Here is a 20,505-nt window from a genome sequence, read left to right on the forward strand (position 1 = left end):
ATATCAGTGACATTTTCATATCTGATCTAGCTGGTGGTTTGTGGTTGGTTTTTTTTAACCAAATGAAACAAATGTCTATTTTAGATGGCAATATGCAACAGTACGTGTACAAACAAGAACCAGCCAAGAAGTGTCAAAGAAGAAGCCAGGTTACCATAAGATACCCAGCTTATGTCCCAAGACTTGTAATAAGGAGACGCTTTCAACGTGCAGTAAGAATGCCAACCATTATTCAGACTGTCAGAATCAACCCGTATCCATCTGGTAACTTATGTTTATTAAGCTTCTTTTATACAACCGTTTTACTCTTAGTAGTTTCTGAAACACAACATTCTGTTCCATTTTTTTAAAATATAGTACTTTTAAAGTTTTTTAATCCAACAGATCTCGCTTGCTGTAGATTATACAAGCAAATGATAGCTTACAGCAGACACACTGTGACACCTCCTAAGTGAAGTTTTCTTTTGCTTGCAGGAGTTTTGCATAAGGAAATCAAAATGACTGCCTACTGGAGAGGGCTCCCGAAAGTTATTCATTCAACTATATCACTACCCAACTACAATAAGCCAGATGGCTATGATTATTATGCCTTCTCTTACAGTAAGTTAAAGCTAATACAAGTTACTATGTATCTCAAAAGACTAAGGGATGGGGAAGAAAGAAGCCCATGTACCTCTCAGCTTTCCAAAGCATGAAGGTTACCACTTGTGGTTCTGCAAGACTGATTTTAAGAACTACTAAAAACTCCTGAGAATTAAATTGTTGCCTGTCATCGAGAGATGTTTCTATTAAAAAAAAATAAATAATCAATAGTTACAGGACAACTAGCAGCAACCAGGTACAATGATTCAAACTAGCCAGTTGCAGAAAGCATTGCTGTAAGAGTTCAGGCTTATAAAGTGACAAAAAACCTGACACTTAAATGCAGAATTGTATTAATGATAGATTGAAATCCTTTGACCACTATACATTGATAGTTTTTTCACTGGCTTCCATGGAACTATGTTTCTGACAAAACAAAAACAGGAGGGACATGAACCATTTTGTTTTACAGGAAAAAATTATTTATTTATGATTCCAGATTAGGTAGATCCTTTCACTCTAGCCAGGATCATGTAAAAGCATTCCTCAGAATTTTCTGGATGATTCAGAAAAAAAAGCTCTAAGAACTAGCCGTATCCACATGCGGGATATTAAAGTAAGTCTCTACCGGTATGACCTAATTCCTAACCTTAACATAGGCCAATTCACACTCATGGACCACAGAGTTCCCACTGTAGACAGTGCAGGATTGTTTTGTTTCTAGTTCATTTGATTTCCAAATTCTTACGTCTATTTCTTGTGTTCTAGCAGTATAAGGTTATTCTTACCTACTCCCTGTTCTTGGGACAGATTTAATTACTAGCAGTACTGTAAAACTTAGCTAAACACAAAGAAGGACATGTAAAAAAGTTGAGGACAGAAATTGATTGTTAGCGCCTCTCAACTCCATTTATGTATGTAGAATGAAAAATCTGTTACTCTTGCCTAAATGAAATTGAAGGAAGGTTTTAACTTCAGGGTTCTTTCCATGTACTAAATGTAGTTCCTGGAATTTAATTCTGACATACCTTCTTTTCAGATCGGTACTACAGTTTGGATGTTGGCAGAAGAATAGCAAGACCTGTTACCACTCTCACAGGAAAGACTGTATCTAAAGACTGGTACAACTGTCCTAGCAAGTGATGCATAGTAGAGGATTTTAAAAAAAGATGCCATTTGAATGTTGACATTTTGTCTAATTTTATTAATAAAGACATTGAAATGTGTGCACACAAATCTAAGTATAAAATGCTGCTTTAAGCTCTGGCTTCATTACACTAAAGCAACCACAGGCAAACTGGCACTTTTGTATACGCAGCTGTAATTACTTTACAGATCATTTAACTAATATTTCCTCTGTTCAGGCCTCCTCTGCCTCCCATTGCATGAGTTACACCTGCATTGGGAAAGAAAACAAATGCATTAATGTAAATCCTTTTCACCCTTTTAATCAACCATTGATACATGTGATGCTTCATTCTTCTGTAAGGAATTGCTACTGCAGTGGAGCACTTCCTTTCTGGTAAAATTCAGGGCTCCCCCTCCCTCCCCTCCATTACACTTCTGTCATTTAAAAGGGTGCTGTTGACTTGTGATCCTATCTCAAGCCCTGTGCTGAAAGAACAAGTATAGAATTCTTACACCATATTTGAAATAAGTTGGTCCATCCCTTTTGTTATTAAAGAAATTGTGATCAGCTAGAAAGAAAAAAAATCTATCACAGGTCCACCTCCTCACTTTTTTTTTTTCTTTAAAATATCAGATACCTCCGTTTCAATGCTAGTATCAAGTCTTCTACAATATTAATATAATGCCAAACTGAATACAATTCATGTAAGGATCTTTCTTAATACAGAAGTTGCAAACAATAATTTATTGTCATGGTTCAACTCTATATTGCATTACAAAAGTCTGTAAGACTTCCATAAACTTTTTCTGTTGTTTTTTTTAAATCAGTGTTAAGACTTAGTGATATAACTGGAACTCTTAATGTACCAAATGGGAAACTGATATGTAATGTTAAAGATTTCTAAACTTATATCCTAACATTTTAAAAAATCTTTTAAAACCTTGCGAAGTTTAAGATCTACTTCCATTTACTTTCTCTCCACTGATACGAACCAAGTGCCACATAAGAAGAAAGTTTGCCTATTTAAAAAATGCTCAGACTAACATACTAAAACAAAACTACAGAGCTCTTAGGGTAACATATTGAAAGCTAGGGCAGGGATGCTGTATTAGTCAGTGACTTACAAGCAAACACAGGCGTATAAAGTAGTACTTCATATATGGTCCCCACACGAAGAAAGTGCTAAAAACTTGTTTGAAAAAGTCTGAATTTGAGCAACCATGAACACTTACCCCTCTGTCTGTTGAACTGACGACCACGAACACCAGTTCTTAATGTTGGTGGCTGAAGTCTGACACGTCGAAACGGCTTAGGCTGATTACTGCTTGTGTCTGTGAAGAAGTGGAAATGCAGGAAAGAATGTCTGTGTATAGTACAGTTTCTCACTGTTAATGTTTACATGATTTGATACGCATTATGCTCTTGAATTTAAAATTATGGAGGTGCATCCTTACTTCATCGACATCTTCTCGGATATAAATAAAAGCCTCAAAACAAGTAAGTTTGGGACTTCTTTCATTACCTATGCTAGGTGATAAACTGGTAACTCAAGAGTAATTTACTTACTCTTCTCTGATGATTTAATTGAATGAAAATGTATTTTTAAATCTGACATCAAACATAACAGTGGACAGAATCACCAAAGTATCAGAAACTTGTGCTCCTTGAAGCATTATTCTTACTACAGCCTACTCTAGTTACTGCGGTTCAAGTAAAAATTGTTTGCCATTAAGACTATAGGCATCAAAATGTGATCTTGCTCTAAGAGTTCTATCTTATTTTGTGTATCTTGGCTACCAGCAGTGCGTGACGCTGGTCCAAAAAGTTCCCACACTTAATGAAATGGTATGAAATAACTTTCCAGCAATTAACCTCACCTGCAGATGAACTAGAAGGAGGATCTTGACTAGTCGAAGGAAGATCTGACTCATCAGATGCTTGAACAGATTCTTCTTCTTGCTGGCTATCAATTTCTAGGCCTGCTTCTGAAGTAATTCTAGAAGTGGGGGAGGGGGAGGAAAAACATTTAAGTGTCTTCAGATAGTTTCAAAAAGGTCAAGAAAAAAAATATCACCTTGGAGCAGAAAGATTCCTATGCAAATGCCTTTCCCCAGAAATTCTCACCTGTTCTATTGTTTTGTCATGTCCCCCCTTCCCCAATCATGAAAGATTTATATGGCTTTTAGAAAAATAACAATGTAATTTCCTTGATATGCAGCCCAACTCCAGATGAATATTCAACATACTAATTGTCTTTCAGAGAAGGTCATAGAAGCTATTTAGTAACAATAACTAAAAAACTTAACATGATGGTTGGTGGTGTTTATGTTTAGACAGGGGAAGAATGAAGCGGAGGGACCGCACTGACCGGTTATGCCTAAAGATCACTCATTGGTGCAATACCTAAGTTATTTGGGCTCGGTCTTCAAAAGACAAAAACCAAAGAGCATTATAGGGCTGGAAAAAAATTAAACATTCAGTTTAGTTTAAATGCAGCTCACTTTTTGGTATACATTTTATTTACCTTGACTAGTATATAAAAACTGTTAGAAGATGATAACTGAAACTCAAAAACTGTCAAAATACCTGTTCTCTACTATCAACACACTGACTTGCTCTCCTATCAAGCTAAAAGCCTGTTTCAAACTACAGATTGTTCTGTGAACCACTTACTTCCTCTATGGATATACTTCTCATTCACTAAAGATTAGATGGTTTTGTAAGAAACAAATATGAGACCTTAACATTAGAATACCCATCCTATGTTCTATCTACTCATAGGCAGACTATTGCAGTCCAAGTTGGTGCTGCATCAAGAAAATTGTGTGGCATATTTAACTTGCAGCATTAACCCTTCATTTTCTTATGGCCAAACCTCCTACCTCCTGCAATCAGTAGATAAAAGTTTAGGTAAATTGTGAACTACACATCTTTTATTATGCAACCAATAAAAACCAAGAGTAAAATACAGCATTAAATGATAACCTATCCCCTTTTAGATTTGTAATGTATTTGGATCATAATACAAAATGTAGCTATTATTATAAATACTAAAAATTGCACCTGCAAAGTGGAAGACAAAATAATTTGTGTATCAAATTCTTAAGAACTGCTTATTCCCCTCCTTTGTGCTACATTTTTTGTACTTGCACTGCCTTAACTGAATGACGTCATTATACGTGCTTGCTTTGTAATGAGGAGTGATTTTCTCTATTAACAAAGAGGAATGCTTTAGCCTTTATTCTACAAAGCCCAGTCCTTCAAACTGAGGTCTTTACCATCAGTATTTGACTACTACAGAGCCCTCTGCATTCTGAAAAAATACAGAAATCTTTTTTTTGTTTTGTGACTTTTATATTAGCTATGTTAAATCAGAAGAAGAAAACCTTTGGGTTTAGATGAAAAGGTCAGATTGTACTACTTCACAAAATTACTAAATCCTGTTTGAGATGTCCATTCTACTAGAACAGGTTAAACTGAAAATGAGTCACAGGCACACTTAGATGAAAACAAATCATTAAAACTAATATGACATCAAGTCTTAGTGAACCAAACAAGTCATAGTTTACCCTTCAGATTCTGCCTCTGCAAAAACTTCATCCCCATCATCGCCCGCTCCAGCCTCTGTAGTGGTGGACAGATTGCCAGTAGATGTTGTAACCATTGGAACAGACTGAGAAGCATGCTCTGAAGCGTCCGCTGATGCACTTTCAGTAAAAACTGTTACTGTACAGGAAAGGTAGTTTCATAAACATCAAGTTAGTTTGAATCTCCTACAGAAAATCTATGGAAATCTTAGGCATGTCAGGGAAAGGTCTCCTGAATACTCCTGACGTAGCAATAAGCACTATAATGGCAAAAATCTAACTCTCTTCTGGAACGTCAAGGTTTCCAACCTTTACTTCAGCCTGAAAATTTCTTGCCACTTACCTGGTGCTGCTACTTGTAATGGTGTTGTGGGAACGCTACGACCACCTGATTCTTCCTCATGAGCAAGGAATAGTGGGGTTTCATACATTCCTAAACCTGCAACACAAAGTTTTATTGACAATTAGAATAGCCAGCTGAAAACCAGATTAACTGTACACTTGATGAAATCCACTGATTTGTACTTAAACATAGAGATTTTTCTTATTTTAAGCTGAGCTGACTTACTGCCAAAGCTAATTATAATTTATTGAAAGGTAAAACCTTGATAAAAATATTTCTATTTGTTCTACTTTCATCCTTTTCTTATGCCATTGTTGTGCTGTGAGCTTTCTTCAAAGAACAGCATACTCTTCCATGCTGACAGGGATGCAGGGGAAAGGGACTGATCCAGCACAACAGCAAAACCAGTATAGACAAACTGCCTGGCCAGCTCTTAGCAGGTAAGGATATATCCCAAGGATTTCTTTGCATTTGCTGTTTTCCCCTATTACGTTACTTCTGGAAAACTACAATCAACAGTAAAATTAAAGTTAAAAGCCATTCCTTCAATATTTCATTTTTCCTTAAATGAAATTTCTTGTGCCCAGCAGGCAATTTGTCCTACATAAAATTTCATCTTCTCCGGTTCACAAGCCTGTTGCTCCTACCTAAAGAAGCATTGTACTTTTAAAACCATATTGCAAATAGAAGTGAAACAGCTTGAAGGAAACACCTTTTTACTTTGTTAGTCTCCCTCTGCTGACAATTAAGAGTCGCAGGTTTCCACACGTCAACAAGTACCTGAAGTAGAATTGCGTTTTACTGACTGCGTTATTTGTTTTCCACTCTAGCAACCACAGAAAAGAAAGTACAGAAATGGTTTACCTCCTTGTGATGCAAGCTGACCAAGATCAGAGTGACTTGAGCTAGTTTGTGGCATATCTTCAGGGGGTCCAAATCTGAATCTAGGAACTCCAGCTACCTGGGGGGAACTACCAAAATAAAGATTTCAGGAATTCTGCAATTTTTCCAATGATTGGAGAGGGAACAAAAAGAAAGACAAGGCAAAAAAAAAAAAAAAAAAAAAAGAGAAGGCAAAACACCCCCAGACAGCTTTCTGACCAAAACAAGAGAACAAATTATGCATGAGACAAAATGAATTAATATTGACCATAAAAATCAGCTAAACTACTGCTAATTAAATAGCAATTAGTTTCTCAAAAATATTTGGACTGCATCTGAAATTAGTATAAGCAGTCCTGAAGAGAATATTCTTTACTTATTCATCCTATGAATTCTCACAATTTTAAGTGGATTGCTGAACATGTCCAGAACTGTCCCAAATCCAGAAATGGAGATAACTTTTCCTACTTTATTGGTAATATTAGGGGGCAGTGGGGGTGATGACACGGGACAGAGCGGGGAAGGAAATGAAAAAGAACAACCTGTTTTTTTTTTTTTACTTAATCTCTTCTTAAGTCAGTCACAATACTGTCCTGGCTTCAGCTGGGACAGAGTTGTCTTCCTAGTAGCTGGTACAGTGCTGTTTCTGAGTTAGGTATGAGAAGAATGTTGAGAACACGGATGTTTTCAGTTGTTGCTAAGTAATGTTTAGTCTAAAGTCAAGGATTTTTCAGCTTCTGATGCCCAGCCAGCAAGAAGGCTGGAGGGGCACGAGAAGTTGGGAGGGGACACAGCCAGGGCAGCTGACCCAAAGTGGCCAAAGGGATATTCCATACCGTGTGATGTCATGCCCAGTATATAAACTGGGGGGAGTGGGGATGGGGGGATCGCTGCTTGGGGACTAACTGAGTGTCAATCGGCATGTGGTGAGCAATTGCACTGTGCATCATTTGCATATTCCAATCCTTTTATTATTACTGTTGTCATTTTATTAGTGTTATGATTATTGTTATTAGTTTCTTCTTTTCTTTCTATTAAACCGTTCTTATCTCAACCCACGAGTTTTACTTTTTTTCTTTTCCCGATTTTCTCCCCCATCCCACTGGGTGGGGGGAAAACGAGTGAGCGGCTGCATGGTACTTAGTTGCTGGCTGGGGTTAAACCACAACAAATACATTGGAGATGATCTGTCTCCTACTTTCGTAATTTGCTGATAAGTTTCATGATACACAGTTCAAATAATGATTACTTATCTGTAGATGCAGTCATCTATCATACTACTTAACATATTTTAGCATGTTACTCCAATTACAGGTTCATTTCATTTGAATTTATTTTCATTCCACTGAAAAAGAGAAAGAAATAAATGCCTTTTTTCTTCCTTTACATCTACTTACTGAATGGCTTCTGCAAACCCATCTGTACGATGTGGAACTACAAGAGTTGGTGTGCTTGGAACTGTTCTGTCCTCATCATCAAAGAAGTGTTGCTGCTGGAAAAATAGAGACCGATATGAGACGCTATAATGTATTTCCAGTTTCTACTAAGCCAAGTTAAAAGCTGGTTTGCTTTACCACATTGTCCAGCAAAACAAAGATAGATTTAGCTCTAACAACATTCTTGTCTAATTTCAGATATCTAAATCTGAGCTAGTTATATAGATCACCCTCGCAGGCAATAAAGAAACCCAAACCAAATGAAAAACCATACACTTGCAGGGCACCCATCTTTCAAAGGATTTTTAAACATCTACTCCATGGGATCATCGTACCATCAAAGTGCCACATCTCCCCATTGACTACAAAGGAATATTAGGGTGACTTAGGTAGGAATCATCTGTCTCAATCTGGATTGCTGTAATGTACCTACCATAAGGGATTTTTCACATATCAAATCATCTGTTCCCCACAGATGTGTGTCCTTTGTTCCTGTATTGCCTATAAAGCCAGAAACCTCAAGCAACCTCTCCTCTCATCCTTCACAAGGCATTCTCTTTATCTCTCTGCCTTCCTCCTGTATCTTTCAAACCTTTCTCTCCAAAATACTCCTAAGCTCCCTCCCATGTGCTCAGAAAATGTCCAAGCAAAAATCAGTAGGTACTGAGGTCAGCTCCAAGCGGACATCAAATGACAGGTGCATGCAAGCCAAGCAGGATCAAACACTGAGCTGATGCCTTTGATCTCAGAGAAGATACTTTTTTAGTCAGTGAGTCTTTCTCCCCTCCCTTACTGAACTCACATTTGTTCTGTCAAGTACACTTAAAATTGGATAAAGAGTTCAAAATTAGCTGAAGGAGACAGACAGAAAGCATAAATGAATTAGCCTTGTTCCCTTAGGATGAGGATGAAAACATTAATTTTTTTTTTCCATTAATATATCCACTTTAAGGACTGATTCTAAAAGCAAGTAATTAAAACTGACTTGGACAAAATCAAGTCAATCTCTTTTGAAGTGCTTTAGCTTCCTGGGACTTTTCTAGTATTTGCCTTCCATTAATACAGAAATTAACAGGACTAAGGCATTATCTGCAAGGCTAGAGAAACCATCCCATGTCTGAAGTCAGTAGCTAGACTTCTTTAAAAAACAAAATAAAACCCAAGATTTATGAATGTTCCTTCAATGCAGGTTTTTAGTAGTAGACTTTCATATACTTACCATCCCACCTATACCAGGAGTTAGCTGAAGACCACGCCCCACCGACTGTCTTCGAGTCATCTGGATCCTCTTTACAGTAAAGAAAAAATGAAGTAGTGTGAATGTTTTCCTGGAATTCTAATAACATACAAGTGTTCAATCAGAGCCAAGGATAGTGGCTAAATGACTAAGTGTAACAATTACATGTCAGTGTAAAACACTGCTCAGTACAGGCATCATACCTTCTTAAAGAATAGACCATGGCAGCAGCTACTCCATATCTCATATCTGCTGCCTGGTCTAACCATGAAAAAGAATCATGTAGGTTTAAATTCTGGTTAAGTGACATAACTATTTTACTCAGCTTTCTACTGAGGACAGAAAACTTGAACACAGAAGTATCGTGGCCACAAGCCTTAGAACAAGTTAATGGTAAAGGATAATTTCAGTCAGGATATTTTCACAAAATTCAGGTTGTGACGTTTTAATTTAAAAACTCTATAGGTCTACGTCAAAGCATAACCATGCGCCAGGCACTAACTGTGAAAGGTTTAACTTAGAAAATGAATGGCAACAATCCTTTGCCCAATCTGCATTGGGGCAGAGACTAATAAAAACCCCTGCCGATCTGTCTGAGTTACAACCTGTTCTAGAACAGCTTTTGTAGTGGAAATATTAGCAGTCACTGACTGAAACAACACTGGTATAGTAACTTCAAGATACAAATCCATCATGACTGCTTTACTGCTTTTAATGTTCCCTGTCCGGCCATAATCTGCAGGATGAGACATGTTAAGTCAGTCTGCTCAGCTACCATTTTTAGGATGCTAAATACATGTAATTTATTTTTACAATAGGCAGAGTACTTAGGTTTTATTTAGAAGAAATCATACAGTAATTTTTTAAAAGTCTTCTAAACCGCTGGTTTATACCTGTACTGGGGGACCCAGTTCTTGAGGAGGAGCGTGAATAGTTAGTCGTGGGGGCAGTGGATGTGGTGGTCTGCGTGGTGACTGTGGGGGCCGAGGGGCCTGTCTCTCTGAGGCAGATGATGGCTGCTGTTCTCTTGAACCTTCATGAGGAAAAGTGGTCTCTGCAGCACTTGTACTCCCTTCTCCTAAAACATACAGAAGTATAGGAGTAAACCCATGCTCTCCAAACTGAGTTGAAAACATGAAGGCAAGTCTTCAAATTCTGCTATCACATTAACACAGCCATTTTTACTCTTGCAAGAGTGGGGACAGCTCAGTACTGTTACTTAAAATTGCTTAAAAGAGGACTTGTGCTAGCTACATCACCACCAGCATGAAAACAAACTATTGATTATTCAAGTGCTGACTTAGAGAAAGATTAATCTACTGAGCCATCAACAGCAGTTTCCATAGCAACCAGAGCTTGAGGGTTTTCAAAGGAATGTAGAATATATTCAGAAGCGAAAAGTTCAAAAGAATCTACATTTCAGGTTAAAATGGTCTTTAGCATTTCACCTTATATTCTTACTTTTAAGTGCATATTTTAACACATGCAGAACAGCTTCTACATTTCCCCCCCTTACAGACACAGACTTTGAAGAAACACGGAATAACCATACCACTGTTTTGAGAATCTGCTGCCCTCTGGTTGCTTTCACCTCCTCCCATGCTTTCCTCAGTTTCTGTTCCAGGATCTGTACCGTCAGCACCCTAAAAAATCCCCACATAAACATAGTATGACTTAGCACTAAACAACTTATAGGCTGTAAAGAGAATATAAAAGCAGTAAAAAAGTATTCAGAAAGTAAACAGTCAAATCTATGAAAATCTTAAAATATTTCTGTAAATATCTACAAAATCATGTAAACGTGTACAACTGTATGAAATTTCAGAAGTTTTGCTTATCTGTACATACAGAAACATGAATAATGTAGCCATCATCACTTAATAATAATAGACAATGAAATACCGAGCTTTTGAAGAAACTGCCTTACTAGCTTTGCAACTACAGTATTTGTTGCTGGCTCCTGTACTTTGCATTTTCATTCAGCCCTCTTAAACATTCAAAGTTGATTTTTCTTGTGAAAACACAGAAATTACTATCACCTACTAGCAACCTCAATTTTCTGAATTCATACTAAGAGTTTCTCTTTCAAGTACTCAAATCTGTGCACATACAACACTAATTTATTCCAAGAAATTTAACAGGCCATTAAAAAAACGTACATATCTTACCTCAGCATCATCTGCTTCATATCCATCATTACCATCAGCACTACCAGTTCCTTCATTACTGTCATCACCTTCGTCTCCCATCCCTGTGTCTTCATCGTCATCTTCGTCTTCCTCTTCCTCATCCTCATAGTCCTATGACAAGACCATAACAAAACCTTAGGGAAGTGCGGAAAGGGCAGTGGAATAATTTCACATGTTGAAGTGGTAGACTTCACTTTGTGGTACATAGACCACGTCTGTCTGTGGATCTCTTTCTGAAAATGTTCAGCATTTATTACCCACAGAGGAACTGTATATATTTTTTGCCTGCTGTGGTAGGTTGACCTTGGCTGGCTGCCAGACACCCACCCAGCCACTCCCTCACTCTCTCCAACAGGACAAGGGTAAAAAACAAGATGGAAAAGCTTGAGGAACAAGATAAAGGCAGCCAGATCACTTATCAATTACCATTATGGGCAAAACAGACTCAACTCGGGGAAAATTAATTTAACTTGTTGACAGTTAAAAATAGAGTTGGATGGTAAGAAACAGACAAAAACTAGAACACCTTCCCCCCACCCCTTTCTTCTTCCCAGGCTCAACTTCATTCCCTCATTCCCAACTCCTCTTCCCTCTCCCCCAACCCAAGTAGAGCCGAGGGGACAAGGAATGGGAGGCTGTGGTCAGTCCATAACAGTTTCTTTCTGCTACTCCTTCCTGCCCACACTTCCCCCCTGGCTCCAGCATGGGTCCTCTCCACAGACTGCAGTCCTTCAAGAACTACTCCAGCAGTGGGTCATTCCCACTGAAAGGCTGCCATCCTTCAGGATAAACCTGCTCCTGCATTGGCTCCTCTCCATGCGCCACAGTTCCTGGGAGTAAAGCCTACTCCTCCATGGGCTGCAGTTTCCTTCAGGGAATATCCGCTGGCAGCACCATGGTCCTCTCCACAGGTTGCAGTGGAATACCTGTTCCATTTTGGTCTCTTCCATGGGCTATAAGGAATATCTGCTCCGATGCCCGGATCACCTCCTCCCCCTTATTCTTCTCCAACCTGGGTGTTAGCAGGATTGTTTCTTTCATTTCCCCCGCCCCCCCCTCCTCACACTAACACTGCCATACAGCGTTTTGCCCTTTCTTATATGTTTCCACCAGCTGATGGGCTCAGCTGTGTCATGCAGTGGGGCCACTGCAGAGCCAGCTGGAACAGGCTGTGTCTGGCATGGGGCAGCCCCCAGCCTCTCCTCACAGATACCACCCTCTTATGTTGAAAAACCTGTGTGTTAATATTCAGAGATAGACTAGAGACACTGTGGAATTTTATGACTTAAAAAAACCACCCCCAAAACCCTCACGCAAGCTCAATTAGCAAGTATCTTTAAAACACTAGAAAGTCCAGACTACAAAAATACAGACCATTTATATAGTAAAAAAAAAATAAAATTAAATGTTCTGCACAGTGAGCTTTACATCTGATCAAAGATAAAATCATAAATTAAGTAGTTAATAAATAGAGTAATTCCAAGATATACATACTTCCTGCTCGCCTTCATTTTCTTCATCATCATCATCTTCATCATCACTATCAATTACAATGACATCATCTCTCTTGGATTGACCATCCTGAGATGAAGAAGTATTCTGTTGATCTGACTGAAGAGGTCCAAGATCTATTGGAACAGACTGAGAAGTTTCTTCACTATCCTCCATGGGAGTGTACTCGCCCTGTGTAACACCCTGTAAATATAAAGGCAAATTACCAGAGGAAAAAAAATTAAATGTGGCATACACAATTTTTAAGTGTACATCAGGAAGGTGTGCACTGTACTTCTAAAATGCTCCTAGCTCTCAATCTCAATCAAATGGAGGCCTGCACTACAACACAAGTGTTTTATCCTTCACTACCAAATCTGATTTGGGATGGGTGCCATCACTAGGGATACTGTATTCATATATGATGTATTTGAATGCATGTCCATGAAAATCTGCTGTCTGAATGTTTAGCCATCTACTTTGGATAACCAAAGAGCTGTTGCCAACACCTGCACAATAAGTAAATACAGATATATGGAGCATTGTTGACAGCTGAGGCAGCACTCTGCCCTTCACATCCAGCCAGAACAATTGCCTGGTTACTGAGAGGGGCACTCTCTGAGCACTCCACCAACACTGCAGTTACTGCCAGCGCACAAGACTGGTGATGGGACAAGAAGAGAAACAAACTCCGATGCTTACAAGAGAAACACTAGTTATCACTGTTTATTAATAACTAACCAAGACATGAAAGGACAAAAGACAATGCTACAGTTGATTGTCACCCATCAACTACAGACAACTAAAAGTCTCCCCGGGATCAATCAAGGAACAATCATCTCTCTTCTAAGCATGAACCCTGAGCTGCTGTTTTAAGAGTTCTTTTGGTCTGGAAGAACAGTAATGCAATTCACATGATAGCCAGACACAGGTAGCAAATAGCTCTCTTTCCATTCAGCATGTATGTATATTCAAAACATTTGAACCAAGCCTGACAAGTATGACTAGAAGCGTTCAGAAAAAAAAACACATCAGAGAGAGTCCCCCACAACTTCTTTAAAAAAAAAAAAAAAAAAAAAGAAATCAGGACTCTACCACATGCATTTTGTAGCATTCAAGACTTTCGGTTTAGGTACAATAACTATGTTCTGTTATTTTCTGAACAACATGTCAGTTTAATGTTGCAAATGGTTGTCTGGCAGCGGGATTCAAATAATCACATTGAGTACTAGAACTGTTAATTAAAGAAGGTTTAAAGATACCTGTGAAATAGAAAGCACACAGCTGGGCTTTAATGGCAAGACGTTCGTCATACCTTTTAAACATGTGAAGGATATGAGGGGAAAAATGACTGACTAAAGACTCAGTACCCACCACTGCTTAAACAAAATAGATTCCACACCTCAACATGAGGTTTTGCCAAGTTAAAGAATTACCATAACACTTTTGCTCGTTTCTGAGGTGAAAGGAGATTCATGGTTTTCACTTACTTTTGGCTTTCCTAACACAGCTACAACAGGCATTTTACAGAACTAGAAAAAAACCAACTTTTTTTTTTCCTGCTTATTACATCATGATCCATCTAACACTAAACTTGCTCAAGGATTTGTCAAATCTTTCTGCAAAAGAAAAAGCCAGAAACCAAAGACAGTACTCCAAAGGAGTAATCGAAGAACTGAAAACTCAAATTCTGTTTTAAGACTACAACTCATTTAACCTTTACAATTCAGTTTCAATATATAAAACTGGGGTTAAGGATACTAGATTTCTAGATCAACCCATCAAATAAAATTCCAAAATGCAAAGCTTCATTAACATTCTGGATTTTACTTATATAGATATGTGTAGAGTGCAACAAGAATCGAGTGTCTATAGTTGAACAGAGCAAGTCTAAACTTTAAATGGTTATAAGTGGTTTCCACTGAAAATCTGCAAGATCTGATTTGAGATTTCATTTCTAAAAATCTTGAGAGTTTGAAATAAAAAAAAAGATAGCTATTTCTGCTGAAATGAAGATATTTTTCTTTTCAAATACTCTTACTTCTCCAATTGAGTCTTGTGAGTCTTGATTGTATGTTTGAGCTTCTACTTCACCATCAGTGCTCTCTTCTGCTGTCACTTCCTCCTAAAAGAACATGTATTTTTCTCATTTAAAACACATCATTAGCCCTAAAGTTTGGTTCTTTAAGATGTTTGAGATTTTTTTTAAACTTGTTAAAAAAAATTATCTTTTCCCCACAAAGTTCATGGGCAACATTTTGTTCCCCTTTTACTATTATTCCTTAGCTCTGCTTTTATCTAGCACCCCAGATTTCTCTGCCCTGGAGAAATACAATTTCCCCATTCCAGTCCACTGGACCTCAGCATCTCTAAATCTTTTCAGGACCAAAAAAGAACCCTCAAGGTTTCCCATTCCACCTCCAGCCTCTCAGCTCAGTAAGCGATAATGTTCTTACACAACCTTGCCCTCTTCTGTTGTGCAACACTCCTCTTGTACAGAGTGAATAAAACATCTTGACTTCCTTAACATTTTTTTGTGAGTTGCCTGCTGTGAGGTTCTGTCTCAAGTTCATTCTTTTTTTGCAGGACATCCCAGTTCCCTCACACCAGTATTTCACACGCATCTCCTGTAAGCTTTTCCATGGAACTCATTTTTACTTCCTTGGCATCTCCTCAAGTACACTATATTTTATTCCAGAATAACTGTAGATAATGACCTTCCAGACAACATTGAAAAATGTTTTGATTTCTTCCCCCTCAATGCTAGGATATGGCCCTCTCTCTTCCATCCTACAGTTTACCAAGATTTGCATCATTCACTGCAACTGGTATAACCTCTGCCTTTTATGATACCCAAACATAATTGCTGCCTCTGCAATAGATGAAAAAGTGATGTTAAGAATTAACTGACTTGCTCTGAAGTAATATACTCCCTCGTCCCATTAAAGTCTTCCAAAGGGACAGATTAAGTAGTAGCCTTTTGTGTTCTGACAAACCTCAGGTCCAACTCTCTGTACGCTTCTCAGTTTTTTTGGAAGAGGTACATCCACTGTTTCCTCTGAAATTTGGTCTGAGTTTTCCACAGCATTATCCTCCTCCTCCTCTCGTGGACGTTTAGACAGTGAAGAACTTGGGGTAGCTGAAACTTAAAAGAACCTCTCTGTTATTTTCAAAACAAAAAAAGTACAAAACAGAAAATCAAAAGGTTTGGTATTTTACTGTGGAAGATCGGCCTCTGTTTCTGCATTGAACAGTAACAAGTAGAATCATATAGAATCACTTTGTGCTGTTTCCTAGGACATGAAAACATCAGCCCCTTTAGTTACAAGTCTTATGTTCTTGGACCTATATTCATGACCTGACTGAACCCAAATGTAAGCTTCGGGGTACAATTAAAATACTTTCTCTCACATCTTCCATTCTGACAAGTTCATCTACAAGTCTAACAGAAGGAAAGATCAGCTAGGAAACAAAAAAAGCAGTTTACAAAAGTGTATTTTGGGGGAATAAACATTTTACACCAAAATCTGTACTATGCAGGGCAAACAGATGTGCAGTGTATCACATTGAGTAGCTTTAGTGTTCATCTCTATATTTTATATTACAACTTAAGTAGCTTACTCATGACTCCTAAAATTAACTTTGCTCCAACAGTACCGTGGAAATAGAGGCAGTAAGGTTTAACGTATTGAAGCCCAATGCTGCTTTGAATAGATAAACCCATGAGTTTTTATCTTCTACTTTAAGAAATGCAGTGACAACAGCATTTCAGGGGTACCATTTCTGAAGGTTCAAGAAAGAAGCCTAACCTCAGAAGTTTGTGAAATGTGCAATAAACTAAGGGGGGGAGGGGTTAGGGAAAAGAACAAATTCTTCTGCCTGGTTTGATAAGGGTTCAAATGGCGCTACTTAAAAGGAACTATTCAAAAAGGTAGGCCTATAAAATGAAACCAACCTGTGCCAAACACTGCTGTAGAAGTGGAAGGCCTCTCTATTTGAGAGCTCTGTACAACTTCTACAATGGTAGGGGATGGCTCCTGATTAGCAGGCTCAATCTGAGGATGACTTTGCTGAGTGGGCTGCACAAAAGCAGTTGCTTGAGTCTGCTGCTGAACAGTCAAGATGGGCTGAGAGAGAGATGTCTGAACATTAGGACTGGTGGAACGCACAGACCCACTAGTGCTTCCAAAGACTGGAACGTGCTCAACAGGTCCTTCAGATTGCATAGCTGAAAGGCAAACAGTAGCACATTCAACTGTCTTCATATTATCTAGTACAGTTCACATTCATCATTTCAGAATGCCCTAAATAAGCAATTCAACGTTTTGCAGATTGAGTTAACATTGCTTATACCCATCTTCAGTTGATGAATCATGAACTTCGTTGCAACAGAAGTGGTCATGAAAGTGCAATATTGAAAGAGATGCAGGGACAATAAAACTATTTGAGGTACTGTCAAACTAATAATTACTGAGATTTCAAGGCAAAGGTAGCATTTATGATTACTGTAGATCCTTACACTATACTAAAATGCTTACCTTCCTGAGTCTCCACCTGTGTTGTAGGCATAACTGTGGCTGTTGGAGTAGTGGTAGGATTAGTGACTGTAGCAGGAGTAACCATTGGACGGATACTGGCTCTTGGAGTAGACTTATTCCCAGCTATTGCAGCAGCAGTCACTTTACTTGGAGTTGACACAACAGGAGTTGGTTTAATATTTGCTGTTGGTGGATCTGAAGTGCTAGCACTGAAAAACATGATATTAGTTTCATCATGGTAGTGCAGAAAGCAGATTTTAAAAATACCAAATGTAAATACATTATCTTAGCCAGAAATACTGATTTTTAAAGGTTAAAATTAAACCTGACAAAGGCATAATGAATTGTCTTCCAAAATTTGTTTATAGTTCACAAAGAAAAAAAAGACAGACCCACTATGCCATCAGTAGCATTTTATCCAGCCCAGAGGTTTTACAGGTTTCTTCAAAGGTAATCAACTAGAAATTTGTAAGCAGATCAAAAGGAGCAGTACGTAGCTCATGCCATTAGCTGTGCTGGGTCTTTATTATAGTAAGTAATAAATCTTACATTAAAACTAACTGATTCACTCAATCCAGAGCAACATCACCTCTTGGTTCAGACAACAATCAGCCAAATTTTAAGAGGCATTTTTGAAAGCCTTGCTTTCAAAAGGATGCTGTCATAAAAACTGAAAGGGAGTTTGTTACCTAAACTTAGTAATACAGTAATATTTCCCATTTTAGAGCTTAGTCATTAGACTATTTTATCTTTTGTTAGAGTTACCATCTATTTAGTCTGTTTCTTGTGTTTGAGATTCTTGCACAAGGAAGATCCCCCACAAAACCAAAAAGGTTAAAGGTAATAATCAAAACTGTACAACTTCAAGAATCTTGAGGTCTGAAAACATTTTAAAAATCTTTTGTTTTCCAGCCACCATGTTCCTGGTGGTTAATATGACAATTTAACAGCTTAAAAGCTTTATTGACTAAATGTAGCTGAGAAAACAGGAAGAACATATTATGTCAATCAATATCTTCAAAGTTGCTTAAGAAAAACTGTGAAAAGCCAGTGGTTTACCAAAAAGAAGAGCAACTAGATGAAGACAAACCCAACACCCACCAGCCATAGAAACTCTGCAAAAACCCCAAACCCTTCAACTCACATTCCTCTTTCACCTGAAGCTGGAGTAGACTTGAGTGAGATTTGCCTCTGCTGTTCTGGGACCTATTAAGAAAGAAACATGTCATGTAAGCATGAAACAGAGCGAGTAATTTGGTAAAATACTTCAGCAGACAGATCTCTCTACTAACAATCATTTCTCTAACAGATTTGCTAGCATACCTGGTCAGGGTCCATGATTATTACAAATTCTTTAAAACAATCATACCAGTCATACCAAGTATGTAAAACAATGCAGTAATTTCTCAGGTATTTTCTGAAGCTATTGAGACAATAGCAGCTAGAACCCATTATACTGAATGCATGGATAAAAATACAAAAATACAGAGCAGAGTGCAAACAGCTCATTGGCTAATTCACAGTGAATGATATAACTGAACGCTTGTTAGCACTGGGAATTCTGACTATGGCATGAAATAAGGTTTAAATTAAGTTCTGAATCCTTACTAAAGCCAACTTGTATATTTCCAAAACCAGGGGACTTTGAATAGCGCACAGTTTGTTGGGCTCACTGATTTTTTTGATTTTATTTAAGTGTAGGAGTCCTATGACAAGAATTTCCATCTGCTGTTTAGGATGTTTAGAGAAAGCACCTTCACATACTGCAGTCCTGAGCATTAACTACCATTTACATGAAAACAAACCACGTTGGACAATGGTGCTCATACTGACAGCTGTAGTTCTCGTTCAGTCATGAGACATGTAAGCTGTTTATTTCCTCTCACACAACTAGCTAGAAAAATTTTGTACCTTGTTTGTAGACTCTGGTGGCTCATCTCGCTGTTCATGGTGTCGCTCTTGTTGCTCTCTAAGCTCTCTTTCCAGACGGCAGATTCGACCTTCATACTGTGATTTGAGTGCACTCATCCGCACCTCCAATTCAGTCTTCTGCTCTTCTAATGAGCTGCTCTTTTGCTTCCACTCTTCATTTTCTTTTGTTAGCTGTTCTTTTGTACCTAATTGAATAGGAAAGAATTCAGTGTTGCCACTGTAAAGCTGCTTACTAAGGCTATGCATGCTGAATACCTGGCTGTTTTAATAGGTTACTGAAGTATTTTGAAATCTTAAAGCCATTAAGCTATCAAAGGAGCTCTTAGAGGTAATTTTAACTTTCACATGCTATTTTTTCTATTTAATTGCAATTAAATAAAAATAAATGTAAAATTATATAATAACTATATATTAAGTAATGAAATGGTCACAAAAGAACAAGATGTTTTCAGCAAGTTCTTACACCATCATTCCTCATAACATCAATTAAAAATAGAGGATGCAGCATGCTTTGCACCTGTCCACTTAGGGAAGGCAAGAGGGAAGGGGAGAATTACCCTAGTTGTTAGTAGGGTCAATCTGCTTTATCAACAGAAGGATAAAAAATGGGAGTTATCATGTTGGCTGGCCAAAACTAAGCAAAACTTTTTTTAGCTCCAGTCTACAGCTAGTTATATACTTTTATCAACTCCTGAAGTAATTAAAATTTAAGTTTTAGAACAATTCCTGTAACATCTAATCTAGAAAAAACTTTTAAGTAAAATATAAAGACCTATTTTCCAAACCATCCTTTCTAAATGCTTTTCCGTAGGAATAATCAGAAACCCAAACAGAAGAAAACACCTTAAGGACAGTAAAAAAATACTATAATACCAGATAACTGTGCAATTTTCTGCTTGGCCGCAAGCAAGGTCTTCCTAGTTTTCTCTTCCTTCTCGGTGATCTGTTGCCTGAGCTGTTCTTCCTGTGTAGTCTTCTCTTGCAGATCTTGATGAAAACGACCAAGTTCTGATTGTAGCTGTGTTATCTGCTCCTGAAGACTTCTAACTTCAGTTTCCTTTTCTGCTATAGTCTAGAAAGAGAGAGTGCAACTATTGGCCACAACCCCCAGCTACTTTGGCAAATATATAGTCCAACAAGATCCAGGGACCTAGTATTA

General features: G+C 38.0%; 1 protein-coding gene across 3 annotated transcripts in view; it reads right to left on the reverse strand.

The window, feature by feature from the left end:
* Positions 1-260: 260 nt before the first annotated feature.
* Positions 261-20,505, reverse strand: part of TPR (translocated promoter region, nuclear basket protein) — a 45,954-nt gene continuing 25,709 nt past the window's right edge. The window contains exons 33-51 of one of the 3 annotated variants that reach the window (XM_075038701.1): positions 20,220-20,418; positions 19,326-19,531; positions 18,559-18,620; positions 17,415-17,623; positions 16,832-17,104; positions 15,873-16,015; positions 14,918-15,001; positions 12,880-13,080; positions 11,365-11,496; positions 10,749-10,839; positions 10,090-10,274; positions 9,179-9,247; positions 7,921-8,015; positions 6,506-6,612; positions 5,642-5,737; positions 5,281-5,437; positions 3,589-3,707; positions 2,944-3,042; positions 261-1,978 (exon numbers count right to left, since the gene is read on the reverse strand). In XM_075038701.1, the coding sequence (XP_074894802.1) occupies positions 1,923-1,978; positions 2,944-3,042; positions 3,589-3,707; positions 5,281-5,437; positions 5,642-5,737; positions 6,506-6,612; positions 7,921-8,015; positions 9,179-9,247; positions 10,090-10,274; positions 10,749-10,839; positions 11,365-11,496; positions 12,880-13,080; positions 14,918-15,001; positions 15,873-16,015; positions 16,832-17,104; positions 17,415-17,623; positions 18,559-18,620; positions 19,326-19,531; positions 20,220-20,418 (2,583 nt within the window). In that variant the 3' untranslated portion in view covers positions 261-1,922. Of the gene's footprint in view, positions 1,979-2,943; positions 3,043-3,588; positions 3,708-5,280; positions 5,438-5,641; positions 5,738-6,505; positions 6,613-7,920; positions 8,016-9,178; positions 9,248-10,089; positions 10,275-10,748; positions 10,840-11,364; positions 11,497-12,879; positions 13,081-14,917; positions 15,002-15,872; positions 16,022-16,831; positions 17,105-17,414; positions 17,624-18,558; positions 18,621-19,325; positions 19,532-20,219; positions 20,419-20,505 lie in introns of all 3 variants that reach the window. The other 2 variants (XM_075038700.1, XM_075038699.1) reach the window with 2 other exon arrangements.

The sequence above is a fragment of the Buteo buteo genome, chromosome 10 (genome assembly GCF_964188355.1).
Source record: "Buteo buteo chromosome 10, bButBut1.hap1.1, whole genome shotgun sequence".
NCBI lineage: Eukaryota > Metazoa > Chordata > Aves > Accipitriformes > Accipitridae > Buteo > Buteo buteo.